Here is a 16,378-nt window from a genome sequence, read left to right as displayed (position 1 = left end):
TGCAGCCACGTTCGGGGACTTAGCAGCACCATCTGCTGGTGAGGGCTGGGAAAGACTGCAGGTAGCCCAGGGAAAGGGGTGATCCCCTTATCCCCAGATACCAAAAAAGTTTGGTCTCCCTGAATATAGAATCTATACCTAGGTGAGATTTGGTTCTGAAATAAAAGATCCTCGCCTATCAATAATGATTACAGTGTTTTCTGCAAAGGGTCTTTGACAGTTTCCTGATATGGGGATTGCTACTCTCTCACACAGGACACTTCATCAGGACAGAGTTGAGGCTGGTAGAGCCTGGGTCTGAGGTGGGATAGCCTTAGTGTGGTTGTTATGGAGACAGCCCTGTACATCTTCAGGGCTTTGGTAATCACTAAGGGTAGGGAGATGACCGTAGATGTGAACACATGTTTACTCTGAGTCTGTGGTCCAGGCTATGGGAAGGCCCCAGCTGTGTCCCTCTTCCAGGGAAGGCTGTTTCAGTCCACCATTGCCCTTATGTATCTGGAGTGGCTTCAGAGCTCCCTTAGCAAGTGATGTAGGTTGGTGCTGAGGAGTGTGCAGGCTAGGTGCAGGCTTCTCTGAGGTCCTCTCTATGGTGGCATGAGGACCATGCCCCCGGTAAGGCTGGTGTAACACATGAATGAATAAATTACATTTTCATAGCCTCGTCAGTGCCTGGGTCAGCCATGGAATCACTGGTGGATGGTATTCATTTAAAAAAAAATGGAAGTAGTTTCTTTCTTAGAAAGAAAGAAAAAACAAAATAGAATTTCAAAAGGAAAAGTAATGGCCCATCAGAACTTTAGCTCATTTCTTTGACCATAAATGAAAGTATTGATGGCACCTAGTCCCAGGTGTCCAGCGGTTAATAATGTAGAGAACATTGTTGCCTGCCATATCTCACTTTGTTTGGAACATTCTGGGAAAAACTGCAGAGATTGTTAATGACTTCACAGAATTTCAATTTCACGAATATTGACTGATCACTCATGTTAGGCCAGTGCAAAAAGAGTACAGAAAAATCATAGAGCCGAGACATCCTATAACCAGGTTATGAATCACTCTGACTTGTATATCTGCACTTTTTGCATATTTGAAACTTGGGAGATACTCTGTGATTGGGTCCTTCTGCTGCCCTATTCCTGAGTGACAGTGACTTTAAATCTCTGCTTGCTTTTCCCCAAAGGTGATGAGATCTCTGACCTTTGTCCTCTGTTTCTAACCATTTTCTGTCAGCAGCTTGACTGAATAAATAGGAGTTCTTCTTTATCACATCTTTAGAGGGCCCAAAGGTAAGCACCATAGCTAATAAGCTAGCTGGTAATCAGTGTACAGAAAGAGCTGTACAGTTTGCTGGGCAGAACTTAACTTCCTTTTTTCAGTTTAGAAAACCACGCATGTAAGCATGAATTAGAATAGCCTTTACTGATACGCTCTACATGTGATAAAGGCTAGAGCTTAGTAAATAGTAACGATGACGGTGATAGCATCTTTATTGCACAAGACACCGTGTTAAGGACTCTATCTCTAGGTATATGAGCCAATAATGTAGAGTGAATATTAAGCAAAACGGTGACCATGCTAGCCTGCTTTCTGAAACATCTCTTGATGTGACTGGCAATTCCAAACCCCACACCATGTTTGTTCTGACTGCTTAACTCAATTTTCCCTGGGCAGACTCTGCACTGCTTCTTCCTTACTCATCCTCATGACCCTTTCACAGGACTCAGCCCAGTAGGGACCCCATGAAGATCCGTCAAGTCATTTGATTCTGTGCATCTCAACTCAAACGATTCTTCCTGCCTATGCTGTTTCTAGGAGATGGAGCCAATGATGTCAGCATGATCCAGGTGGCAGATGTGGGTGTGGGAATCTCGGGCCAGGAGGGCATGCAGGTAAAGACCAATTAGGGCTGTCCTATGTGACTAATTGGCCCACTGTTGTACCTTGTCATAGGCTTTGTCCGACAAAGCTAAAGGGTTGGCCTTCAGTGCAATGTGATGTTCACTTTCTACTAAGCTGTAGAAGATAAGGTAGAGGTGGCTAATTCTTCATGTTTATGAAGCAGTAAATAGCTTTTCCTAGGTCCCTAAGTATATTTTTGTGAAATAAGTGGAACAGAGTTAGGCAAGGTGAGTCATCACCTTCTCTCTATTTATGGCTCATGCTTGGAAGAAAGCATGTTTTACTGTTCCATTTGAAAAAATGACTCTGCTGTTGGACTGTTGGAACCTGGTATTGCTATAAAAATGGAATGTATCCATCCATCTGACTCACATGAAAATTTATTTCTGCCTTTTTCATTTGCCACTGTGTTGGTTCTTAACATGTGATTCAGATGCTGAACACGCAAGTTAATTAAAATTAACTTTGTTCTGGATGTAAGATCACAACGATTTCCAACATTTGATTAATTTTTAATCATGACATTTTTTTAAGTTGGTGGAGACTTTAGAAAACAACGTTTCCAGTTTCCTTCTAAAAATTCCAGATGCTGGTCACCATTTAGTCATTGGTTGATTTATTCACTGATGCAGTCAGTATTTATTCAGTGAACACTTGTATGTGCCAGGCCTTTGCAGAACTCACTAATTTTCTTACCTGACATTAAAATAACAGTAAGATGGAAAGTCCCGAGCTAGAAACCCAGTAGTTCCTCTTGGCCCATCCTTAGCATGTACCTTACTCTCTTCCTGCCTTCATTTGACCTGAGTCACTGTGTTATGTTACTTGCATGGTTTTAATTCTTCCATGAAATGAAAGTGCAGCCCAAGGTTGGACTCAACCCTGCCTTTTTTTTTTTTTTTTAAGATTTTAAGTATTTATTTGACAGAGAGAGAGTAGAGAGAGCACAAGTAGGCAGAGGGGCAGGCAGAGAGAGAGGGAGAAGCAGGCTTCCCACTGAACAAAGAGTTCAACACGGGACTCCATCCCAGGACCCTGGGATCATGACCTGAGCCAAAGGCTGATGCTTAAGTGATTGAGCCACCCAGGGCACCTCATCTCTGCCTTTTAATGCCACTTAGTACATAGGGAGTGAATGGATGAACAAGATGGTTGGTTCATTCTGATGTTTTCATTATCGTCTCCGTTGCACCTGTTTCCTGTAGTGAAAAGCTAACCAGGGAAGTGCCTGTAAATAGCACATGCAGAGAAATGCACCAAGTAAATACATTTTGTATGAAACACTCTCATGTTTGTGGATGGGGAGGAGACTGAGCTACCACCACTGTTCACTTCCTTAAGTCAGGGGCCAGTGCAGATATATACTTCAAGTCATGTGAGGAATGATGGGAACAGCCAAATGACAAGGCACATACCAAGGTGAAGCTTTGAGTGGGAATAACTTCTAGGTAAAACGTTGTTGGATGCTTCTGCATTTATTTGAAGCTACACTTCCTATTGAGAATACGTTATGTAAGATGACAGTAAGGCCTGATACCTTTTCTTACTGTTCCAAGTGCTCAGGTTCCCAGGGAATATTTTCCCTGCTTGCATTTTAGTCAGTCCAATAAGCAAAGGTGAGCTCTTTGGAAGATGGGCTTTGTGGGACACTTTGGTAACACAGACACTAGGCATCTGAGCAGAGTCATCAAGAATGAGTGAGGGTGTTGGAGCCCTCCTGCTTAGCCAAAGTGAGAAGCTTATCCCAGCTGGGCAAAGGAGATCCTGCATCTCTGAGAAGCTTGGTGTTCATGGGGTCATCTGGTCGCCCGTGTTTATTGAGCACTGGCACTGACTGGGAACTTAAGGTACATGGTGATCACATCTACTCTCCTGGCTCTCGTGGAATGTCCAGAAAAGTTGGGGAGACAGATACTTATTTTAAATGTATATAGATAGTCCCAACTCTTATAAAATGATATAAAGAGAAACACTGGTTTTGGTATTAAGTATTTGACAGGAAGATTTAACCTAGTTGGGAACATTTTGTAAGGCTGCCTTGACAGAGGGGCAAATAGGCTGCCTTGACAGAGGGACAAACAGGGCCTAAATTTGGAGGTGGGAAGAAGTGGCAGAAGGCTGGAGATGAGTACACAAAGCCCTTAAACCCCAGTGTTCATAGGAAGAGGAAAAGAAACAGTTATTTGCTTTGAAATCCTTAACTTTGGGTTTAGAAAGCAGACATTTGAAGGCTTCACACTTTTTTGTCATGTATAATGACATTATTCTGTTTCAGCTAAGGGACCACATCAACTGTGATCTAACTCTTTTCAAGGAATTATTTGACTAGAGGGAAATCAGTTGAATTTTAAAAGAAGACGTATATTTTTGTGTAGAATAATCCTCCAAAAATAAGCAGAAATCTATCTTTTCCTGACAATTTCTTTGAGTTTTTTTTCAACAGAGAAGTTCATTATATGGTAGATTCTAAGATATTCTGGGTACAAAAGGTGTCATTTTGATGGCATTTGTCTTCCCCACTTAGTTTAATTATATAGAGGATGATATTCAGTGAAGCGAGGGACACTTTCAACCCCAGTCATCTTTCCTTTCCATGGAGGAAACCTGCTGTCCTCACTCCCTTCTGGGTAGAGTGGACACCTGTTGCCTTTTTGCAGCTTCCCGCAACTGGGTTATGTGAAGGCCAGCAGAGCCATGGGCTTGGCCTTACTTGTCACTTGTGACTGCTAAGAAGGGTCCAAAACACACCTCCCAAGAAGGCCAACTGCCTGTCTCTGATTCATAGAAAAGGGGCAGCTTTGGTTCATCTTTGGGTTGAGATCCCAATATGAATAAAATATCAAGGGGTGGAGAAGAGTAGGGAAACTGCTTCTCTGGGTTTTTATTTTTGTTTTTTGCTTGTTAAAGAAAACATGGGAAAACAGTGGGGCACCCAGGTGGTTCAGTTGGTTAGGCATCTGCCTTCAGCTCACGTCATGATCCCAGGGTCCTCTGGGATCTCTGTCTCTCGTTATCTCTGTCTCTCTCTCAAATAAATAAATAAAATCTTTTAAAAAGGGGGGAGGGGCATGGGAAAACAAAAACTTTTAAAAAATCAATTACATATATTCAGAATCTTAAATGAGTACTGTAAAATGATACCCCTGAACAAGAATGCTTGCTGAGATTGATTTATTTTTTTAATTAAAAGAGATAATAAGGGAAATGGGGATAAAGTAAGCTTTGGCCAATCATGTGCACATTGTGTTTGAAACTGGATTTCTCCATTCCTTGTATTTGGGAGAGATAAGACAGACCTTAGACAGAGTACGATGTCACCAATAACAAGGACTTTGTTCCCTTTCAAGGCAGTGATGGCCAGTGACTTTGCAGTGCCAAGATTTCGATACCTAGAGAGACTCTTAATTGTTCACGGACATTGGTGCTATTCCCGACTTGCCAACATGGTGCTGTATTTCTTCTACAAAAATACAGTAGGTGTTTGATACTTCTGGTTTCTAGAGGGTTTTTTGTTTGTTTTGTTTTGTTTTTTGGTTTCTAGAGTTTTTACATCAAAAAGCCTGAGCTAAGATTTATTAGACCATCCCCTGAATGTGGCCATCTGGGCATCCCAGAGCTTCCTGTTGGTTCCATCCTCCTTGGCCTCTGTGAACTTACCCCAGGCCGAGCCTGGCCTTTCCCCCTGTAGGCTCAAGAAGTCTAGCTCACAGGGTCATGAAGGTAGCTGAACTTCTAAAGGAGAAAGTTGTAAAAACAGATCAAACAAGAATATCCATTTAGTGCTTTATAATAAGAAGTGGGGGAATCATGAGTTGCAGTGGTCTGTACAAGGTCACACAGGGAGTAGTCAAGGCTGCATTTAACCCAGCTCATTGGACTCCCAACTCTTAGCCACTCTGTTAATGTGTTTCCTGGGAGCAGACTGCTAAGGTATCCATAGACAGGAATCCTCTAATCAGTGCTCTTTCTAGAGCAGACAGGGAAATCCAGGGATAAGCAGGAGTGCAGTGGCAGTGCTGGAGTCCGAATGAGAACACTTAGTCATGCTGTGATCCCAATACTGAATGGCCTCTGTGGAAACATAACCACACTGGGCCAGGTGTGTGAGTCCCCTGGTCAGGACACAGATATAGGGCCCCAGGAACAGGGCCACCAGCAGGTCTTTGCCACACTTTCTCTGGTGCTGTCAGGGCAGACGTGCCCCCTTCTGGCAAGCTCTGTCTATAACTGACCATCCAGTTAGGTCATGCCCAGGCCTGGCTGACTGATTATAATTCTGTCTCTCCAGAGACTCTCTTCCAGGGCCATGCTCCATTTCATGTTGATCCTAATGTTTAACGCTTAGGTCTTTTATTACTAAGCCCTTGGCAGACAGGTGTCCTTTTCCATAGTCCTCTAGCACGGATGCCATGGCCGTTTTAGAATCCTTATCTACTCATAGGTAATGGGTTGACATTCTGCTAAGAAGTTGAGGAGTTGCTGCTTGTTGCTCTTGTCTCTAAAACCTTGTGGCTGAATATACAAACAAGGAGACAAAATAAATAAATTCTTGGGGTAAGTGATCTTTCAGGGTAGTTCCACAATTCTGCCACATTGGATGCCACAATTCCAGTGTCAGGATCATCCTATACTCTCCTAAAAAAGAACAAAATACAATAAATTAAAAGATATCTATGTGTCTATATATATATATATATATATGTGTGTGTGTGTGTGTGTGTGTGTGTGTGTGTATAGAGAGAGAGAGAGGGAGAGAGATATTTTTTTCCTCTTTCCATTAAAAGATCTCCCTGCTAGCTCTAAACTGCCATCGGTGTAACTCTTGTTCGTCTTCCTGTTTGCTCTGGAGATTTAGACCCATCTACTTTTCCCAACACTCTTGCTCCCCTTACTCTCACCCATTTTTCAAAATGTCTTCTAATAAATGAATACAAATACCCAGGATCAATCACATCATGTCTAATTTGATCAGTTAGGTCCTGGAAATTAATTCGGATTAGGTTCTGCCTGGGATTGTGTCCAAGTAAGTCTGTGCCATGCTTCCCTTGGCCTTGGCCAGTTACTCCCTGCTTTCTCTCAACCACCTGGCATTGCATCCCCAGAGCTGAGGCCCCATGCATATACTTACAAGCCTAGAATTTCCCAGTTCCCAAAGAGGTGGAGGGATGCTTGAGTATAGATGAGTGAGGCTGAGAAGGTAGAACCCCAGCTCTGTTTCTGTCATTAATTTTTGTGCAATCTTGAGCAAGTTACTTGCTTTCTAGGGATTTTTTTTTTCTTTATTTGAAAACAAGGCATGAGAGTTGAGCTCTGATTTTCCATAATTCCTCATGAAAATTTCTCAGACTGAGGGGAGGGAATTCAGCATTTCAGTTTCAAATAAGTGCCAGAGTGGCCACCTGAATGGGCACAGCCTCCTGCCTGGCATGATGAATCTGTCCTCATAGAGGGGATGGGAAGGAGAAGGCATAAATTAGAATCTGGAGATAAAAAGTTCAGAACCGATAGTGCAGCATTTGTAACGGGAGAGCACAAAATGAAACCTGGTTGTCAGGGCTGGGGCTGCTGCCAGAGGGCTGCAGGTGGCCTCGGGCCTCGTCTTCCTTCCAGCTTCCTCCCAGCTTCCTTCCCCAGGAGCCCATCTAGGGCTTAGCCCTGCTCCCAGGGCACCTGCGTCCATAGCAGCCCCTTGCGGCAGCTGGGTAAGGAGGAGCTGAGTCAGCCCGTGCCCCACACAGCGGGGCTAGGGATCAAGTCCAAAGCTTTTCAGTTAAGAATCAGACCTTGAAGAATATATACATAATACAGCAGAGCTCTCTCTTCCCCCAGCCCACCACCCCTGAATGCCACCACCCCCGTAGAAAATGAGCTAGAAGGAAACAAACTGAACAAGAGCCAGAAGAGTCCCAAGGGGACAGCGGAGATGCAAGGCCTCTGTTAACAGGTGCTCAATCTAGTTGAGAAGTGCAAGGATAATTACTCTACCTCCAAAAGTGAGAAATTCATTAGTTTTAGGAGTAAGTTAGTCTTCCCTTCCAATAAAGAACAGAAAAGAAAAGTTTCCATAGCAGCAGTAGTTTGGGAAGAAGGCTTTTGGGTACTATAAGGAAAAAATGTCAATTAACTAAGTACTTTTCCTCCTCTTTCTCTTGACTCCAGTTGTTCACTGATGAGTCATTAGGCTGAGCCTGTGGGGGTGGGTGAGAGAAAGTCAGCCGTGGGAGTGAGAAGGGAAGAAAATCAATGAAAATCCCAAGTCTGTCAGTTTTCGGTGTGGAAGGGTAAGTTGCACTAAGTCATAGATTGAAACAAAACTTGGAGGATATGTGTCATTGCTTCCTGATCTTCAGACCAAGCCATTTGCAGGTCCAGAAACCAAAGCTCAGAGAAGGTAAGTGACTGAGTCAAGGTCAGAAAGAAAGATAGTGGCAACTTCAGAACCAAAACCCAGGCCATTACCTGAGGTCCCCTGCAGAGAATGTTCTCCACCTGGGGGTGTCTGCCCTCCAGGCCAAGACCCACAAGTGGTTTGAACAGGTCAGCTTTTATTACTCACACAATGGCCATAGTCAAGTCATTCAACATCTTGGACCTGAGATTCCTTTTCTCTGAATCGAGTAAGCACACTACCCTGCTTGAGCCTCATAGGAAATGGCTGTACTGCTAACTGAAACAACAATAAATCACAGTGTACAAGGAGACTGTGTGAGTACTTTAAATGTATTAGTTCATTAATCCTCACAACAGCCCAAAGCTAAGTACTGTTAGGGGGTGCCCATTTCAAGGACAAGGACACCGAGGCAGAAAAGGGTCAAATGATCTATGCTAAAATATACAGCTAATAGGTTAAATGCTTTTACATTGCTAAATTGCCATGCCCCATGTAAACTCACTCAAGCCACTGATGTTCAGTGATCAAGTAATAAGGGGAAGAGATCCCCTCAACTCCTCCTACTGAGCATGGACTTGAAGAAGCTGCTCATTCTCCCTGACCCTCACTTTCCTGTTCAGCAAGGCAGGGATAACTTTGAGAACCAGTGATTATACCTATACCTCATCTGCCATTAGAGTTCCCAGTGGATATCTGGGCTTGGTCACAGCAGCAACCCTGGTATCATCGTTGACTTTGTTGCTGTGCGTGTGTGTGTTCCCCCTGCCGTGGGAATCAGTAATTGCCCACTGTTCCTCATCAGAAAGGGTAAGTAACTAAAGAGAGAAGCAAGATCTGAGATGTAAAATAGATAGGTTTGGTTTAGGATCACAGAGGACAGCTACTAGGGAAGGTCCCTGCTGTACCTTTATGGGGAATTTCTATACTCAACTGGACCTTATCTCCTCACCTGGCTGTAGTAACAAGATACAACAAGTTTGTCCTGTTAGTTAAGGGACTGTCAGGAAGGACCTATCCAGCACTTTCATAGATGCTCAATAAATGCTATTCCATTTGATCTGCATTTCCTGTGGGCTGTTATCAGTATCGTCTCTCTGTGGGCTGTCCTTGGGAATTTTCATCTCCAATTGCCAGTCCTTCATGCTGAAAGAAATGAGGAGAGAGAGAGAGCGAGCATGTGTGAGAGCGTGCTATAAGATTAGAGCTTTGAAGGAAATTTCTGCCTCTAAATTCAATCTTTATAGTCAAATTCTACAAAACCCTTAGATACCTTGGATATGAATCTGCAAGGACAGCTAAGAATTGCTTGTCTCCATTCTTCCTTTCTTGATTTCAGATGTTCGTGGGCCTCCTGTTTTGGTTCCAGTTTTACTGTGGCTTCTCTGCATCTGCCATGATTGACCAGTGGTATCTGATCTTCTTTAATCTGCTCTTCTCGTCACTTCCCCAGCTCGTGACTGGGGTGCTGGACAAGGATGTGCCAGCTGAAGTGCTGCTGACTGAACCACAGCTCTACAAGAGTGGCCAGAACATGGAGGTGAGGCTCCATTCCTGCCCCCATCTCCTATTGCTTGGCCCTCCCACTCTCCACATTCACCTACAGAGAATGAAAGTCTCTACACCTCCCTTTAAATGGACATCCTGGGGGAAATTGTTAAAATTTTGGAAAATAACCAGCAGGAGGTAAAAAATGGATTCTATCTACTTAATTGTGTAGGAGCTGTGTATTAAGTAGAGTGAGGTTAATGGTTGGAGTGATGGTATCCTGGTATATGCATATGTCTAAACTCATCAAGAAGTATACATTAAATGTGTGAAGTTTTTGTGTACCAATGTACCTCAGTTAAAAAAAAAAAAAAGAGGGAGGTTAATAGAAAAAAATATATAATGACATGAAAATTCTCTATACCAACAGTCTCCAGGAGCCTAAGTAAAGTCCACTTGGAATCAAAGTCAGGGTCATGTGGATTGCTGCCTCCTGCACAGGGATTTTTCTAAAACAATCCCCTCAAAATGTGATTTATTTTGAATGGGAACTAATCAGCAGATAAACCCATGGAGAATCCATTGAAAGAATAAGTGAATACAAGCAGATATAAGTATATGTTTACATCAACACAACACATAGATTGACATGCTAATTACTAACTATTCCTACCAGCATTTAAAGTTGGCCCTCTAAGTGCTTCTCTTTGCTAGTTGGAATTATTGTATGTGTGCAAAGGGAATGGAGCTCCCTATGTCTTACAATAGTATCTGATTTAGAATTTGTTTACTTTTGAGTTGACTTCCCCTGGTCACCTTCATTGACACTGGGTTCCCTCAAGGTAGGCAGCAGGGGTGGGGCTGTGGGGTGGGAACAACTGAGGGTCAAGCAGATGAGGGCCTCTGCATGATACCTTGCACTGGAGGAATGGCTGTACTCAGCTTGTCCTCCTGTCCTTGGCCAGGGGCTGGGGCTGGCCAAGGGAACAAGGCACAAGAAGATTGTCCTGTGGAGATAGAGGACTGAAGGAGGGGCCTAGCCAGCACTTTCTTAAGTGCTCGGTAAGTGCTCATTCAGTCCAATCTACATTTCCTGTAGGCCAGTACCAGCCCCAGCTGCTTAGGAGCTCAGAGTCAAATACAAATGTAGTTGCCCAGGAAATGAAGTCTTGATCAGTCCATATCAAGGTCATTTTGCCCTCAGTGTACAGCTTTTTTATTTTAACATTGAACACTTCCATGATCCATTTTTTTAAAAAGACTCACTCTTAAGAAACATTCTAGGGGACCCAACAACAAAGGGGAGCAACATCATGCAAAGTAGGAGCAGAAGAACTCAGATTAGAGCAGGACATGCAGAATTTGAGGTGCTGTTTCCTATTGTAGAGAAATGCTCCCTTGGGGACACCTGAGTGGCTCAGTCACCTAAGCGTCCAACTTGTGATTTTGGCTTAGGTCATGATATCAGGGTGATGAGATCAAGCCCCATGTTGGGCTCCATCATCACTGGGGAGTCTGCTTGAGATTCTCTCCCTCTGCCCCTCCCCCTGCTCTCTCTCTCTCAAATAAATAAATCTTGCTTTAAAAAAATGCTCCCTCTTAGGATTTAGGCAGTCGTTTTATGTGTCTGCTGTTGACCTAGATCTAGAGAAGCTGGTCTTGTGGACAGATGCTCTGAATGATTGACCCAGCTGCAGATGATGCCTCTGCAGACGTTCTTGTAGTCCCTCTGTGACCCGACCCCAACTCGCCAAAGTCTTGAATTAGCAAGTTCCCCTGGGGTGCTTATCTTGTGCATTAATGGCCCTGTACTACTGGAAGACATCATTTGAAGAGATTCTTACTTTTCTATAATTTCTGTGCTTGTTTTTGTGTCTAAGGAGTATCGGCCACGCACGTTCTGGTTAAACATGGCTGATGCTGCCTTCCAGAGCCTGGTTTGCTTTTTCATTCCTTACCTGGTAAGTTGGCACCTGGAACAGCCTTTCTCACCAGCTTCATCCAGTGACCCACAGACATAGGACACTACTGTCTTTCAGGCCTACTATGACTCAGACACAGATGTATTTACCTGGGGAACCCCCATCACGGCCATCGCGCTGTTCACCTTCCTTCTGCACCTGGGTATTGAAACCAAGACCTGGGTAAGAGCTGTGGGCATGATCCCAGGGAGTGCTGATGCTGCAGGCCCCACACTCCCAGGCAGATTCCATGACATCTAGAAGATTTCTGAGCAGACAGGTGACTTCAAAGCCAGCTTCACTGTGGAGAAGGGAAACAAGTACATGGGCCCGCCACATGTGTATTAGAGCTCCTTGGTGTGGGGACTGCCACATCCTAACTGGTGTCTTCACCTGGGCAGCACTTTGCTCCTTCCTGCCTGCTCTCCTCTTCTCCTCTGCCTCATGCTGGCCTTTCCCTCTGTCTTTCCTTCCTATGCCTGACTTCCATCTCCTTGACTGTGCCCAGGGTGTTTCACTGATGCCAAAGGCTTCATCAGACCCTCCCAGCTGCCTGTGCCACAGACCCATGTTTTCACCAAGCCCTGAGAACAACTATGCACTGATGGATAACCAGTGCAACTCTATTTAAATAAATGCCCTTTCTCTTTCCCCCTTAGACCTGGCTCAACTGGATAGCTTGCGGCTTCAGTATCCTTCTGTTTTTCACTGTGGCTTTGATTTACAATGCTTCTTGTGAAACGTGTTATCCTCCGTCCAACCCTTATTGGACTATGCAGACATTACTAGGCGACCCTGTATTCTATTTGACTTGTCTCATAGCACCTGTTGCTGCACTGCTTCCCAGGTGGGTATCAGGGACAGTGTCCCTCAAGTCTTAAACGAGTTCTGAGAGCATTCTCAGACCTCTATTTTTATAAAATGAAACTCTCAGAAGATTCAAAGTCACCACCCACAGATGAATGTTTTGTATATGCTCTTTCCAGATTGTTTTTCAAAGCCCTGCAGGGGAGTCTTTTCCCCACCCAACTTCAGCGGGGGCGCCAACTGGCCAAGAGGCGCCCCAAGAAACTCATTGCTCCCAAAGAGAACTTTGCTCAGGGACACTCTTCAGAAGAACCCAGAACTGAGTCATCAGAACAGAAGAGCATCAGTACCTCTGGACCCCTATCCCAGGATTGCACCTCACAGGCGTCATGGCACGTACAACAACCAGCCTGCTCCCCAGAGGCTAGTGGAGAGCCCAATGTGGCGGACATGAATGTACCTTTAAAGGAAGACATTCTGCTGGAGGGACTGAGCAGTCAGGCCCCAGGGTTCTCCATGCCAAGGGAGCCTGTCCTGGAAGGATGTCCTGGGGACTCCAAGATGAAACCCACCCATACCAGCAGGGCAGCCCCCCTGTCATCCATTTTCAACCTGCCTAACTTCAGCTCCCTCAACTGGATTTCCTCCCTCTCACTGGTCAGTGGGCTGGGAAGTGTCTTACAGTTCTCTCGAAGTAGTTTACAGATGGACAAACAGGACAGCGAGTTCTTGCCCAGCCCACCTCAGCCAGACCAGGATCTGTGTGGCTTAAGCAGGCAGACCACTGACTACTTCTAGGAACATCTTCCAGAGACTGCAGTGGATAGCTGTAGCAGTGAAAACCTTGAAATGGCCTCTGTTTTTTTTTTTTTATAACTTAGATGTTATATTATTTATGTTTATTATTTGCACAGAAGAGTTCTAGTGAGATGTATTTTATGTTTCCAAGGCTAACACAGGAAATGAAAGGTACCAAAAAAGAAAGTTTATTTTTTAAAAGTTCTAAGTAGAATATATTGAAAAGAAAAATGAGAGCTTTAACATTTATAAAAGTTTAAAGAAGAGTAACACTTGAAAAGTGTGGTTAGATTTATTTTTTCATCTCATTTTATAAGAAAATGCAATATGATTGATATTCTCCAACATGAATGACCTTTGCTTTCCCCATGTGAAAATGTGTGTATGAGCTCAGTGAATCCCAGTGGGTGTGGACAGCAGTGAGGGGAGATGACAGGTCAAGAATGCAACTTCTCTGCCCTTGTCCCCTGTTCTCCCACACTGCCTCCACCAGCCTGGGAGAGCTTGGCTCTGTTTCACCCAGAAAAGGGAAGGAAGGAATGCACGCAAGGAGTTCATCCCAATGTTGAAATCTATGCAGGCATTCTATAAAGATCACCTTGTAGGTATTACGGTCCCTATGTAGGGTCTTGCCTGTAAAAATCATAACAAGCAATAAACAACCTTCACTTTGCAAAGAGAATGGGTCCTGTTGCCATTATTGTGTGAAGTTATTAATATGTGACCTAACAGCATGTTCTGAGTACCACAGGGTGCTTCCTCATGGAAAGTCCTTTTAAACACTGTGAAGAATACAGCTGGGTGCCCCACACTGTAATGCTATGACCCAGGTTACATCATGGCTCCATACATTAGGCTACCAGCCCCACAGACTCTTTCTGTCAAGAGGCTAGGCTTTTGGGGCACCTGGGTGGCTCAGTGGATTAAGCCGCTGCCTTCGGCTCAGGTCATGATCTCAGGGTCTTGGGATCGAGTCCCGCATCGGGCTCTCTGCTCAGCAGGGAGCCTGCTTCCCTCTCTCTCTCTCTCTCTCTGGCTGCCTCTCTGTCTACTTGTGATTTCTCTCTGTCAAATAAATAAATCTTAAAAAAAAAAAAAAAGGCTAGGCTTTTTAAGTATGTATCTTTAGACATTTGTCATATGAGTCATTATTTCTGTTCCTCTAAACAGAGGGAAAGGGAGGAAAATTGAAATATCCAAGGCAATTAATTATATAGCATTCCCTCTACAGAGACCTCTTTTTGTATTATTAGTTTCAGGGGTAAAATTTAGTGATTCATCAGCTGCATATAACACCCAGTGCTCATTACACCAAGTGCCCTCTTTAATGCCCATCACCCAGCTACTTCACCCCCTCACCCACTTCCCTCCAGCAACCTTCAGTTTGTTTCCTATAGTTAAGAGTCTCTTACGGTTTGCTTCCCTCTGTTTTTATCTTATTTTTCCTTCTCCTCCCCTATGTTCTTCTGTTTTATTTCTTAAGTTCCACATATGAGTGAAATCATATCATATTTGTCTTTCTCTGACTTATTTTCCCTAGCATAATACCCTCTAGTTCCATCCACATCATTGCAAATGGCAAGATTTCATTCTTTTTGATGGTTGAGTAATATTCCTGTGTGTGTGTGTGTGTGTGTGTGTGTGTACTCACCCACACCCCACATCTTCTTTATCCATTCATCTGTCAGTGGACATCTGGGTTTTTTCCATATTTTGAATATTGTGGACATTGGGGTACATACACACCTTTGAATCATTATTTTTGTACCTTTTGGATAAATATCCAATAGTGCAATTGATGGGTCCTAGGGTAGTTCTATTTTCAACTTTTTGAGGAACTTCCATAACATTTTTTCTGAGTAGCTGCAGCAGTTTACTGTCCCACCAACATTATAAGAGGATTTCCCTTTCTCCTCACCCACATCTGAGTTATTAATTTTAGCCATTCTGACTGGTGTAAAGTGGTATCTCATTGTTGTTTTGATTTGTACTTCCCTGATGATAAGTGATGTTGAGCATTTTTCCATGTGTCTATTATCCATTTGTATGTCTTCAATGGAGAAATGTCTGTTCATGTCTTCTGTCCATGGATGGGATTTTTTGTTTTTTGGGTGTTGGAGTTTGATAAATTCTTTATAGATTTTAGATACTGGCTTTTTATCTGATATGTGTGAATATCTTCTCCCATTCCATAGGTTGACTTTTGGTTTTGTTGACTATTCCCTTTGCTATACGGAAGTCTTTTATCCTGATGAAGTCCCAATAGTTCATTTTTGCTTTTGTTTCCCTTGTCTTTGAAGATGGATCTTGCAAGAAGTTGCTGTGGCCAAGGTTGAAGAAGTTGCTGCCTATGTTTGCCTTTGGAATTTTGATGGATTCCTGTCTCATTTTTAGGTTCATTCATCCCTTTTGAGTTTATTTTTGTGTATAATGTAAGAGAATGATCCAGTTTCATTCTTCTGCTTTTGGCTGTGCAGTTTTCCCAACACCATTTGTTGAAGAGACTTTCTTTTTTCCACTGGCTATCCTTTCCTGCTTTGTCAAAGGTTAATTGATCATAGAGTTGAGGGTCCATTTCTGCGTTCTCTATTCTGTTCCATTAATCTATGTGTCTGTTTTTATGCCAGTACCATACTATCTTTATGATTACAGCATTGTAATAGAGCTTGAAGTCTAGAACTGTGATACCTCCAGCTTTGGTTTTCCTTCTCAACATTACCTTTCCTATTTGGGGTCTTTTGTGGTTCCATACAAATTTTAGGATTGTTCTAGCTCTTTGAAAAAATGCTGGTGGTATTTTGATAGGGATTGCATTAAATGTGTAGATTCCTTTGCATAGCATGGATATTTTAAAAGTATTAGCTCTTCCAATCCATGGGCATGGGACATAGAATGTTTTACCATTTCTTAGTGTCCTCTTCAATTTCTTTCATAAGTGTTCTATAGTTTTCAGAATACAGATCTTTTTCCTCTTTGGTTAGGTTTATTCCTAGGCATCCTATGGTTTTTAGTCCAACTACAAATGGGATCAAAT

At 43.3% G+C, this 16,378-nt stretch overlaps 1 protein-coding gene across 7 annotated transcripts in view; it reads left to right on the top strand.

Moving 5' to 3' along the window:
• ATP10A (ATPase phospholipid transporting 10A (putative)) overlaps nt 1-14,026 on the top strand; it is a 192,945-nt gene extending 178,919 nt beyond the window's left edge. For 3 of the 7 annotated variants that reach the window (XM_059180232.1, XM_059180233.1, XM_059180237.1), the window contains 7 exons: nt 1,816-1,892; nt 5,250-5,375; nt 9,630-9,830; nt 11,659-11,739; nt 11,818-11,922; nt 12,399-12,586; nt 12,726-14,026. In XM_059180232.1, the coding sequence (XP_059036215.1) occupies nt 1,816-1,892; nt 5,250-5,375; nt 9,630-9,830; nt 11,659-11,739; nt 11,818-11,922; nt 12,399-12,586; nt 12,726-13,344 (1,397 nt within the window). In that variant the 3' untranslated portion in view covers nt 13,345-14,026. Of the gene's footprint in view, nt 1-1,815; nt 1,893-5,249; nt 5,376-9,629; nt 9,831-11,658; nt 11,740-11,817; nt 12,020-12,398; nt 12,587-12,725 lie in introns of those variants that run through there. The other 4 variants (XM_059180234.1, XM_059180236.1, XM_059180235.1 and 1 more) reach the window with 4 other exon arrangements.
• The last annotated feature ends 2,352 nt before the right edge of the window (nt 14,027-16,378 follow it).

This window comes from Mustela lutreola, chromosome 7, assembly GCF_030435805.1.
Source record: "Mustela lutreola isolate mMusLut2 chromosome 7, mMusLut2.pri, whole genome shotgun sequence".
Classification (NCBI taxonomy): domain Eukaryota; kingdom Metazoa; phylum Chordata; class Mammalia; order Carnivora; family Mustelidae; genus Mustela; species Mustela lutreola.
Note: the sequence above shows the minus strand (reverse complement) of the source record. Positions and strands in the feature narration are given on the sequence as shown.